Raw genomic sequence first — 12,074 nt, forward strand, 5'->3', positions numbered from 1 at the left:
GTGTCCCCAGTCGACCCCACGCAGGTTCCCACCTCCACGGTAAGTCTGCCCTTTGCTTTATTCCGGATGGAGGGAGGACACACAGCCTGTGCTGACTGCAGAGCCCACCGGGGAGGCCGGCGGGGGGAGGGGGGCTCCTGACCTAGGCTGCACCACCCGTGTAAGGTGAACGATCGTCCGCTAAGTGTTGGCTGAATCACACGGCGGGTTGTGACGTGTCACGTATACAAGCGAAGGATGCTACTTTCCGAGAAGTGCTCAGAGCTGACTGGGAACCGTCCCTCCACAGAAGGAACGGAGAGGTGGGAAGACAAGACAGGTGACTGTCCTCTGCCCACCTCTGCCGAGGAAACAGCAAAGGCGTCCGCTTACTAAGGCCGGGGTCGGACGGCTGTCATCCTGCTTCTGCAGTTCGAAGACGTGGCATCAAACCACGTGAGACCACAGTTTAAAGTGAGATTCTGTTGCACGTCCCTTCACAACGCTGCTGGGCAGCCCAAGTACCCAGATCATCCCCATTTGACAGACACACGAGCGGAGGCACAAAGTCCTCAGGCTTTAACAACTCCCCCTCAGGGGCGCCTGGGTGGCTCAGTCGTTAAGCGTCTGCCTTCGGCTCAGGTCATGGTCCCAGGGTCCTGGTATCAAGCCCCGCGTCGGGCTCCCTGCTCCGCGGGAAGCCTGCTTCTCCCTCTCCCACTCCCCCTGTGTTCCCTCTTTCGCTGTGTCTCTCTCTGTCAAATAAATAAAATCTTAAAAAAAAAAAAAAAAAGAACCCCCCCTCAGACTCTTCTGGAAGCAGAGAGCTTTGCGTGGCCCACAGCCCTGGAGCCCACAGGAGCCTCCCACCTGCAGCCCACGTGGTCCTCTCAGCTCTCCAACGCCTCGCACAAGGACTCGTCGAGGCTGCCGAGCCTGGCCGCCAGCACAGCACCGGGAGAAGCCTCTGGAAGCCGAGAGAGCTCACCGACACACGGCTTCCGTTTGGGGAGCAGAGGCGTCCAGGGGAAATCCGCCGTCCTGCATGGTACACGTGGCTGTGTTATCTCAGACAGGTTATTACGCACTTGTAATGCGTTCTGGCCTGGAACAGATAAATTTCAAAGAGCTGACTGTTTTCAGTTTCTGGCTTTAGGTCTTGGCTGCGAGAGATCAGCTAATTATTAGCTGTGGTTAGCTTATTTTATGCTCCTAGTCTAGGCCCCAGGTTTCTATTTTATTTGCATTATCATATGCTTTTCGCTGTTTATCTTTCTTTAAATCATGAGACAGCTTCAATATGAAATAATGTCAAGCTCCCCGCTCCCCGCAAGGAAGTCTAGGGGGCCCTTCCTGTGCCCCAAATCCCACGAGCATCCACAGGTCTGCGAGGCCCTGCCTCGGTTCTCCATCGCTGCCAATGGCGGGTCTGTGCCCGGAAGGCCTGTGCGGACCGCAAGCTGGGGCTCGAGCGGCAGGGCCGTGGCTGCCAGTGGCTGTGGCGGGCTCCGTGGCGCCCGGCTGTGCCGCACATGGGTGCTCACCACACAAGCCGCAGGCGGGGCTGTCACGAGCACCAGGGCAGGACGTGGCGACAAGACCACCGAGCGCGGAGGACGCCGGCCAGACTCTATCTGCAGGCGACAGCCTGTGAGAAACACCTGGAATACCCCCCACTTTAACTCAACGTTCCGTTTGAGCACAAAATTGTTAGCAGTAAACACAAAGTAGAAAAGAACCCAGAGAAAGGCAAACAAAGCACAGAAAGAGAGTCTCCCTTTACGTATAATTTTTCTCAACAGTGTCTTGCTAAACCCACGGAGAGCCTGGGAGGTGGCATCCCTCCCGGGATAGCACAGGCCAGCGACGCGGCCCCGGGGAGGGCACCCCAGCACAAGCCGGGAGGGCGGTCCCCCGTCTGCCTGCTGGAGCATCTGTGTGTGCAGACGGCGGGCATCCTGTCCAGTCTGGTGGGGTCTCAGCAATAATCACAGGCTGTCCTTACGCCGCATTACCTGACGTCACTTACACACCCGTGATGAAACAATCGTTTTAGCAACGAATCACAATGATTTCGGGTGACTCCAACACAATCTTGGGGGAAAAAACATTTAATGCAAATATTTAACCACTGGAACATACAAATAAATAAATAAGCTCAGAATAGCTGAGAAAAAAAACCCAAGTAAGTGTAATTGCCCATCTCCCTTCAGTCCCAGATAATCCATTTTCAAAATACTGATAATAAAATACACAAACTAATATGCAGAGAAGATACAGAACATTCAACATAAACCAACCTAAAATAAAAATAAAACCAAGGACAAACCCTAATTATTTTATTTCTGTATATCAAGACTACAAATAGCATTTAAACACTTAATTTATTATTCAAATTATGAAATTATACATTTTGTTTTGATATGGTCATTGTCTTAAAAGTGTCATTCAGTTTCCCCGCATTTAAAAGCATATTGCTAATTCTGGTCAATTCCATAGGACAGCCCACAGCCCAGTGACAGGAAACGCTAGGTGAGGCAGAGGGAGGTCAGAGCGAGAGCCCCCAGGCCCCCAGCATCAGCGAGGGTCACTCTGGCTCTCATGACTGACGCTCTGACGCGCTCTCCGTTTTCAGAGACCGAAATCACCCAGCAACAAGGTAGGTCCTGATAAAGTGCCTTTTTAAGAGAGAGTCACCACCACTCCTCCCCCGGACACGCGCTGGGGACTGTCCAGGCTTCCTTCAGCGCAGCACCGTCGAGAAGCAGAGGGTGCAGAAGCGTGGCCCACGGCCCAGATATCTGGCAAGAGGGGCGGGCGCAGCCCCGGGGGAGGAGGGCGGCCGGCCTCGAGGCCCCGCACGGCAGGCGGCGCCCAGTGCAAACCCGCAGCCTCCCACTTTGGTTCAAGTGACTCGAATCGATGCCAGTGTCTGCTCTCTCCAAGTCGCGCCGATCGCGGGCCACGCGGGCCGCGGGAACCGGATGAGCCCCTCCCCTCTCCCGGAAGCTCTGCGGCCACGAGGTGGAGCCAGAAATGGAAGAAGGATGAAGTCTCCCCTCACACACACCCACACACAGGAATACCCAAACCACCATGATGCGGTCAACGGTAAACCGAAACAAGCATGCTAGTCCCATTCAGGGGAATGGCTTAAAAAGCACAAATACAGTATTATCATTGTTGTGTATTTTCCAAACCTAACCACTTTGGGAAAAGGCAGCAGGAGAGAAAATGCCTTTAGTTTTAACAGGACTGTAAACAATTCAGCCACACGAGAAGCAACGGGCCCAGAGAGGACACATCTCTAGCTCTCAGACCCAGTGTCTCTGCAGACCGAGCAAACGCGCTGCCCCCCGCCCCCCCCCCCCCCAGCACCCCCAGCCCAGGAAGGGCTCGAGTCCATCAGCAAAGCCAAAGCTTCATCTTTGGTTAATTTCACTGAGTTGCCACTAGTCTTAAAACTGTGCTCTTCTTGGCAAAGTTACTGAAGTAGCCACATGGCACATAACATTGGTTACTCTAAGTTATCGGAAAAGCAGTGTCCATCTAAGTGAGCGACCATGACTTAACGGACCATCTAGAAAATGGAGGAGGGGGCGTGAGGGACGGGAGGGGGGGCAGGAGAGCTGCAGGAGTCCGGCCCCAGCGCCCTCAGCGGCCGGGGGAGCTGCCCACGGTGCGGCCACAGGCACTCCTCTGCGGAGGGTCAGTCCCCGTCTGGGCTCAGCTCAGCTCAAAGCCAGCAGCACATTCGATGGCGTAGAGAAGCTTACTTCGCAGAAGGGTCTCGTCATAGAACTCGGGGAGCTTCAGCAGGTTCATGCAGGTGCTGGCCGTGGGGAGCCGCTCGAGGTCAGAGCCTCCGTTGTGAATGCAGAATGCGGGGTACAGCTCCTAAAAAGAAAGCAGGTGTGCAGGACGCGGCTTTAACAGGCGGCCCTTGAATGGATTTTTTAAAAGCACACAAAACCTGCCTGCTTCAAACAGTAAAACGTTGTTGTGGTCACGTTTTCCCAAAAGACATCTGGTTTTTTACGATGCTCCAGACTGAGCTCTGCAGAATACCAAACACTGTGCCCTGCACTTTGTGCATGAGAAAGGACAAGAATAACGTTCACTCACGGGAAACAGAACCTCTCCAGTGAGCAGGGCCTCCACAGTTTTAGTCTTTTAAAAATTTGTTTAAATTCAAGAAGGTACGAGAGGGAAGACCTGAATATATACGCCCATTTGCTTATGTCAGAACAGAAGCCACCCGGGGGGACAGAGCAGGGTGGAGGAACAGTGACAGAGCTCGTCTTCTCTAAACTCTGAGCCACTCGGATGTCACAACAGAAAAAAACCCAAATTCACTCAAATGGGGAGGAAAACAGCAACCTCAAAATATTGAAAGCAAAATGAAACAAAGGAACCTACGCATTGGTGGCTTAATCACACAGGGAGGCGTTATTCTGAGTGTTGTTTTTTTTTTTTTAAGATTTTATTTATTTGAGAGAGAGGGCTTGAGTGCGAGCAGGGAGCTGCCCAGGCGCCCCCCGCCCCCGCAGTGTTGTTCTAAAACCACCACGGTGCTCCTTACGACTACTGCACATCTATGTGGAATAGTAACAGACTGTGGGACTCCAGAATCCACTAGGAGATGAAGCAAAAGAGCAAACTAAGGGCGCCTGGGTGGCTCAGTCGTTGAGCGTCTGCCTTCGGCTCAGGTCATGATCCCAGGGTCGGTCCTGGGATCGAGCCCCGCATCGGGCTCCCTGCTCGGCGGGAAGCCTGCTTCTCCCTTTCCCGCTCCTCCTGCTTGTGTTCCCTCTCTCGCTATGTCTCTCTCTGTCAAATAAATAAATAAAATCTTAAAAAAAAAAGCAAATTAAAAACCACAACTGTCCCCATTAAAATAAGATCCAAATATAAAATCAAAGAAATAAAAACCTTGGAAGTTTAAATTTTTTTTTTTTTAAGATTTTATTTATTCATTTGAGACACAGAGATACAGAGAGAGAGAGAGAGAAAGCATGAGCAGGGAGAGAGGCAGAGGGAGAGGGAGAAGCAAGCTTCCCGCTGAGCCAGGAGCCCGATGCGGGGCTCAAACCCAGGACCCTGGGATCATGACCTGAGCCGAAGGCAGATGCTTAACCGACTGAGCCACCCCGAAAACCTTGGAAGTTTAAATTTGAATTGGAAAGGTCAGTTTGAACTTGTGATGTATTTTTCTCTTAGGGCAAAAACCGCACCCATTTCCTGACGCTGTCCATGGTTTCCAGGGCCTGGAAACAATAACCACATGTGACAATGAACAGCCTGAGTGCCCAGGTTTGGTTTCTGTAGACCCACTTCTCATGGGAAGGAACCAGGCTCCTTGGGAAAATACGGGATTCCATATGGAGCCAGGAAATGCACCAGTGTCACCATGTGTACACCAGAAAGCCAGCCACCCCACACCCCCCCTGCCTTCAGGTGGGTTGGAAGGCGAAAAGGAATGCTTGGAATTGACGGAAACACGCAAAATGTGAAAGTCCATGCGTTCGTGGTGATAGTAAAGCAGCTAAACATACGGTTGCCTTAAGGAGGTGTCATTTCTGCACAAAGAGTCCTCAGGGTAACCAAATAACTGATGAGAAAAAATAAAGCTTTTCTTCGGGGGAAATGTCTGCTAAGAAGTGAAGAGATGCTGCAGGTGGACCGTGGCTGTTTCACAAGCACAGGAAAGAACGGGTCTAGGGCGCGGCCGCAAGGGGCCTCTGCAGCAGGCGGACCGAAGCCGCGCACCAGTCCCGGCCCCTCCGGCCGCCGACTCAGACACTGGGTCTTTGACGCTGAAGTGACACAATGTAAAGCAGACGACGTTTTATCTATGCAACACTACTACCAAAAAAGAAAAATTCAAATCCGGAGTCTGATGATCCTCTAATGACCAGGCTCACAAGACGTACAGAGGAGCGACCAAGCTCCTCCGTGAGTTCAGTGACCAGGTGCGGGACAAGAGGGCGGCGGATGGCGTGGCTCGCTTGTCCTGCTTGTCCCAGCAGCGCTGGCAGGACGAAGGGACTAAGCGCTTACGTTTTAGACACTGTTTTCTCAGGCACGCGCAAACTCTGTCCATCCCGGCAGCTGGCTCCCGGCCCACGAGCAGCCGTGCTCAGGGTCTTAAGTACCTTCTCACAGAGATTCGTGCACAGACAAGAAAGTATCTTCTCCCTCCCCACTTTAAAATAGAAAACGTTAGCACACTATGCACACTGTGTGGACCTCGATCGTCGTTCACATGATACTCTGTCTCTACGATCTTTCTCAATCAATCTGGTTCCCTCTTTTGAGGCTGTATGGTATTCTACTCGATGTACGCAGCACCACTTGTTGATGGACAGTTACGTTATTTATTGTACTTACTAATTTTACCAATGACGATGCTATGAATACGCACGTGCTAAGTCACCTCACCCTGTGCAGATGTATCTGCAGGTTAACTTGATCAGGCAGGATGAACGTGCGATCTCTGGGAAGGACAGCTCTTTCATAGCCACAAATAACCAGGGACTCTATCTCCCTCTTACAACAAACACCATTAGACACAAGACGTGATTTACATGTCCTCCTCCAACAGGAGCCCGATGAAGTGGAGACGGTCTTCATCCTGAAAGCCTGAATCTGCCAACTCTCAGGCAAGCCTGGTTTTAGCTCCCTTGCTACAGGATTTCAGACACCCAGCTAGCTGCTGCACCCCTCACTGTACCAGAAAACGGGGCCCAGGGAGCAAAACGGCGGCCCCCCTGGCTGGCATCTGGCACAGGGTGGTTTCAGCTCCGGGTCAGCGCCCCGCACACCTGTCACATGCTTCCTCCTCAGAGCTGTGACAAGACAGCTGGGCTTCCAACACCGGAGCAAAGGCTCACACCGACACCGCCAGCAGCTTCTCCAAGGCACCGCCTGGCCTAGCTGCCCACGAGGCCGGTGTGGCGCGGGCACCGGGAGCCACACACATGCACGTCCTCTGACCTCCACTTCCAGGACTGCAGCCTAAGCAGACAACCAGAGATAGAGACCATGATTTATGCACAGGGATGTTCCTGGCGTCAAAAGGAAGGAAGAGTTGTAAACAACTAATAAGAAACTGTAAGTCAATTGTGGTAACTTTGCATGATGGGACATTATGAAGTTGATTAAAAATATTTCAAAGATGTTTTAATATGAGGAAAAATGATCCTGATGTAATGTTGAGTGAAAAAAAGCCTATAAAACTAAGCACATCATTAGCCTAAATTATATTCAAGAATTATGATCAAAGAGTATAAAAAGTAATTACCTACTAACCACCCGCTGTGGAAACGGGAGAACAAAATTGGAGCAATGTCCCCGCCCGGACGGGGACCCCCGGAGGCGCCTGAACCCTGTTGCCCAGCACAGCGGGCGCCCAACTGGCCCAAACTGCTTCTCTGCGGTTTCGTTTCATTTGTGTGTTGAATTTAGCATGTACTTTACAATGTGGGCAAAACTGAGCAACAACACAGCCCACAAAACGCTGACTCAGACTTACATACTTATTATTAGCCTTTGTATGTTTCTCACTGTTAAATTAAAAACTTCATTTAAACAGTACACGTGGCATATAGTATGTGCTAAAAACCACTGTCTTTTTAAGAATTATAGTTTATATGCTATTTTAAAAGTGTCTCATGGAAGTGTCCGAACAGAAACCAAAAGAGAAACAGCACATTAAATTATTTCACATTCTGAGTACATGGAGGGCAATTTTCTCAAATGCTTGAATAAACTAAAATGAAAACATCACATTTTGAAACACAAAAGGACCTCTGAAGGCAGAGTCGGTGAGCACAGGGAGAAAGGTGAGTGACTGGCTAAATGGGAAGAGCCTGAAATACATTTGGAATTAAATGCCCCATTTTAGCATTTCTTTCATAATGCTAATTGAATTTCCTACTTGGAGACTTAAAAGTAAAAAAAATGAAGTTTTTCACTGAAATCTGAGTCAAGGGCACCATTTCGTGCATAATTAAATAGAGCACAACGGGAATTTGCATTAATTCAGAGTGAGAAAAATCATCAATTTGTTATGTGGCCTGATGGCAACTTAACAATTTTCTACAGCGCTTTAATGATTTTTTTGTCTGTAACAATCACATTCATTGAACATATTAAACTTTAATTAGCTTTAGCAGACGCTATTCTTCTCCAATAATCCGGCACTAAGGAGTTTCCTAACTTTTAAATTATGCAAGTTTGCCTTTGCTCTTTACAGGACTTGGACTGAAGGACACTCTCACCGGGCATGCCGAGCCAACTGGAAAGCACAAATATTAAGGTGATTTTTTTCCACCTTCAGAACCTAACTTAGGACAACTGCAAAGATATTTGAAAACTCTAAATTAAATTTCATATTTAATGTATTTTAGATCCTTGAAAAAAAAATCTAAAATAGGAAGATTATCTCATAGCTCCCCAAAGCATTTTTCATGGTACAATGACAGCTCAGTTAGGATTGTGTGGGGTCACCAAGAGGGGACAAGAGTGTTTGTTCTCACTATGGCTCCATGTGGGATTTTGTTTTGTTTTATTTATTTGCCAGAGAGAGAGAGAGAGAGAGAGGGTGCGCACAAGCAGGGGGAGCGGCAGGCAGAGGCAGAGGGAGAAGCAGCCTTCCCGCCGAGCAGGGAGCCCAACGCGGGACTGGATCCCAGGATCTGGGATCATGACTGAGCCAAAGGCAGATGCTTAACCGACTGAGCCACCCAGGCGCCCTCCATGTGGGATTTTAAAAGCTAACGTAAACCCCCCAACTTCTCCTTCCCTGTAAACATGTGACGCTCCCACAGGCCTTTTAACACAGACTCTTCCACTGGCTGCCAAAATCTCTGGAACCTTCCCCTTCCAGCAACACCCCTAGTTCTTTCTGGCCCTGGACTAAATTAATCAGGAGCTGGCAGAAATCTCTGGGTCCTCCACTCAGTTTTGATGGGAGTAGGTCTTCCAAACTTCCTTTCATGAAACTAGGTCCTTAATTTTCTTACCTCTAGGTTTGGTGTCATTTTGAAACTGGAAGATTCTAGAAACCTAGTCTCTCATAATAAAGGTCGCTGATAAAACTACCTAATCGTATTACAATCTTAGTATGTAAGAATTTATGTGACTGTTGCCATGACTAGATGATAAAACCTGGCCCTCAGAAGACCCTCTCCTTGGTCCCACTGGTTTGCACACTTGCGAGCCTCCCCCGCGTTCTTCCCGCTCTCCAGGCCCCAACACGGCAACATCCCCAGACTTCACGACAAGCCCAAGAGGAACCAAAAAGCACAGACGTGTTTCTTTCAGGCTATTGCCTGATTTTCTTTAGATGCACAGAGGCCTGTTTTCATATCTGGTCACGTGTGCCAGGGCATAAAACCGTGGAGCTGATCCATCTAGTTCTTTTGGGGTCACCGGGGGCAGTTATACACCAAACCAGAAACATCACTCAATCTTTCTGAATCACTTTGTTTAGGTGTGTTGCTTGTACACAGCAGAGTTTTTTTTAACCCAGTCTGAAAGTTCTTTCCCTTAACAGATGAGTTTATTCTGTGCACATTCCTTGTTGTGATGGTTCAGCCTTCTCTCAATAACGTTCCGTGTCTATTTCATGATTCTTAGTGTTTTCTGTATCTGGTTCATGAAGTGGGTTCTGTTTGTCTTTTGGGGCTTATTCTCCTCCTCTGATACTTTGGAAGACAGGAGTGATTTCAGTTCTAAAGTCACTGAAAATTATCCAGCTTCCAAACTACAGCAGTTTCAATTACGCAGGTCCTGTGAACAATCAAACCACCGCACTCACGCCAACCCCCCAACTTCTCCACTTTATGGCTCTAGCTCGGATGGCACTGCTGGAATGCTGTACGAAGCTACGGAGAGTCATTTTTTTAAAGATTTTTTTGTTTTTATTTTTAAGTAATCTCTACACCTAACGTGGCCTCGAACTCACAACCCTGAGATCAAGAGTCGGATGCTCCACCGCCTGAGCCAGCCAGGCGCCCCTATTGATGTCAATTTTTAAAAATAGTTTGATTAAAGGGCTCCTGGGTGGCTCCGTGGGTTAAGCGTCTGACTCTTGATTTTGGCTCAGGTCGTGATCTCAGGGTTGTGAGATCAAACCCCAAGTCAGCCTTTGTGCTGGGTGTGGAGTCTGCTTGAGATTCTCTCTCCCCTTCTGCCCCCAACTCCCTCTCTCCCTCTCTAAAAATATATACCAGTAAAAATAAAATAAGTAAAATAAATAAAAATAGCTTGATTGAAGTGCAATTTACATACTAGAAGCTCTTTATTCAACTCTCACAACTTTTCCATACTTTTAAAATAATTTCAAAGTAAAAATTTGAAGAAAAGAGTAACTCCTATATAACTCATTGATAGAAGGTTATGGGAAAGTACGTGCCTTCTGTAAGTTTCACCTGCACAAGCATTATTCAGTGCTTATCTAACTTGATATTCTTCTATATTATATACACCACTGTGTATTTTAAACTATTAATATTGCTTTATTTTAATTGGCAATGAATAAGGGAACCTCTAACTGTCCCCTAACCAATTTTAATTGCTAAAAATATTAAGCTGAATTAATGATCAGAAATGATAAGTAACATGAAAAAGTAACAGCTAACAACAGGGAAAAATATCCCACTGATCCTTGAATGATACTGGTTTGAACTGTGCGAATCCAGTTACATGCAGATTTTTCCCATAAATACAGATCAGTACTAGACAGGTATTTTCTCTTAGGATTTCAACATCTCCTTTCCTCTAGCTTACTTTATTGTAAGAATAGTGTAGAAGACGTGTTACTCGACTGCTTGTTATTGGTAAGGCTTCCCATGAAGAGCAGGCTGTAGTAGTTGTTTTTGAAGAGTCAAAAGTTACCTGTGGATTTTCTGCTGCTTGGGGGGGGGGTGGTCAGCACCCCTAACCCCACATTGTTCAAAGGTCAACTGCACTTTTGCTCCCACATTATTCTTCCCAAACACACTACATCCCCATTTTTAGCTTGTGTTTTCTTCAGTTCAGAGTAAGTAAAACTGAGGAGATGGTACTTTACATCCCCCGAGCCCTGCCCAGGGCCCCCCAGCCAGCAGGCCCTGCTCACAGGCCATCACGATCACAGCGGCCACATCAGCAGGTAACCCGGGGACCAGCACCACGAAATACACATCATGACCAATACGTAACTGATCTGGCCGAAATAGTTAATGTAGCTAAAAATACAGAGAAACTGGTGTTATAAACGCTCTACACGGTAAATGTTACTCCCCTGAGAACCGTGGATAGTGCACTACATCATTTAATCCCACTTGTTATCCTGCTGCCTTTCCTGCTTACAAGTTGGTTTTTAAAGCAAATGACACAGAAGCTGTGTACCTTAAACCCCAAGAGAGGGGGTCGGGAGCAGCTCGTTACGAACTTGAGCAGCTTGCGCTTTTCTTCATCGGTGAATCCTTCCACAACTCTCCAAAAGACTTTGATTACAGGATGGTCGGCGGAATAGCCTCCTGTGATAACAGGAACAAATGTTTTATCACAAACCAGGTAACTGCAAAGCGGTATTATCCGAAAAACACCAAAGCAACCAACTGGTAAGAGTGATTCCTATCATTCCACCTGCCAGTGACAGATGCCAGCTCGTGGCTGAGAGCCAACTCTAGAGACACCTTTCTTTTCTTTTCTTTTTTAAAGATTTTATTTATTTATTTATTTGACAGAGAAAATACAATGAGAGAGGGAACACAAGCAGGGGGAGTGGGAGAGGGAGAAGCAGGCTTCCCGCGGAGCAGGGAGCCCGATGCGGGGCTCGATCCCAGGACCCCGGGATCATGACCCGAGCTGAAGGCAGATGCTTAATGACTGAGCCACCCAGGTGCCCCGAGACACCTTTCTTAATTTTTAAGTAGGCTCCATGCCCAACATGGAGCTCACGACCCTGACTCCCAACCGACCAGCCAGGTTCCCCCTAGAGACACCGTTCATTCTGCTCCTGGGAGAAGGTCAGGATCCAAATACCAAAGGCCAGAACGAGGATGAGCCCCGGCAGCCAATGATGCTGCAAAAGGGTCTAAGTT

At 48.4% G+C, this 12,074-nt stretch overlaps 1 protein-coding gene across 3 annotated transcripts in view; it reads right to left on the bottom strand.

Moving 5' to 3' along the window:
* Positions 1-709: 709 nt before the first annotated feature.
* UBE3C (ubiquitin protein ligase E3C) overlaps positions 710-12,074 on the bottom strand; it is a 123,076-nt gene continuing 111,711 nt past the window's right edge. Inside the window, exons 22-23 of one of the 3 annotated variants that reach the window (XM_045863968.3) lie at positions 11,377-11,507; positions 710-1,084 (exon numbers count right to left, since the gene is read on the bottom strand). In XM_045863968.3, the coding sequence (XP_045719924.1) occupies positions 1,043-1,084; positions 11,377-11,507 (173 nt within the window). In that variant the 3' untranslated portion in view covers positions 710-1,042. Of the gene's footprint in view, positions 1,085-2,074; positions 3,877-4,784; positions 6,997-11,376; positions 11,508-12,074 lie in introns of those variants that run through there. The other 2 variants (XM_045863967.3, XM_054505121.2) reach the window with 2 other exon arrangements.

This window comes from Mirounga angustirostris, unplaced genomic scaffold (assembly GCF_029215605.1).
Source record: "Mirounga angustirostris isolate CCGP_5_RB_7025 unplaced genomic scaffold, mMirAng1.0.hap1 SCAF_12, whole genome shotgun sequence".
Taxonomy (NCBI): Eukaryota; Metazoa; Chordata; class Mammalia; order Carnivora; family Phocidae; genus Mirounga; species Mirounga angustirostris.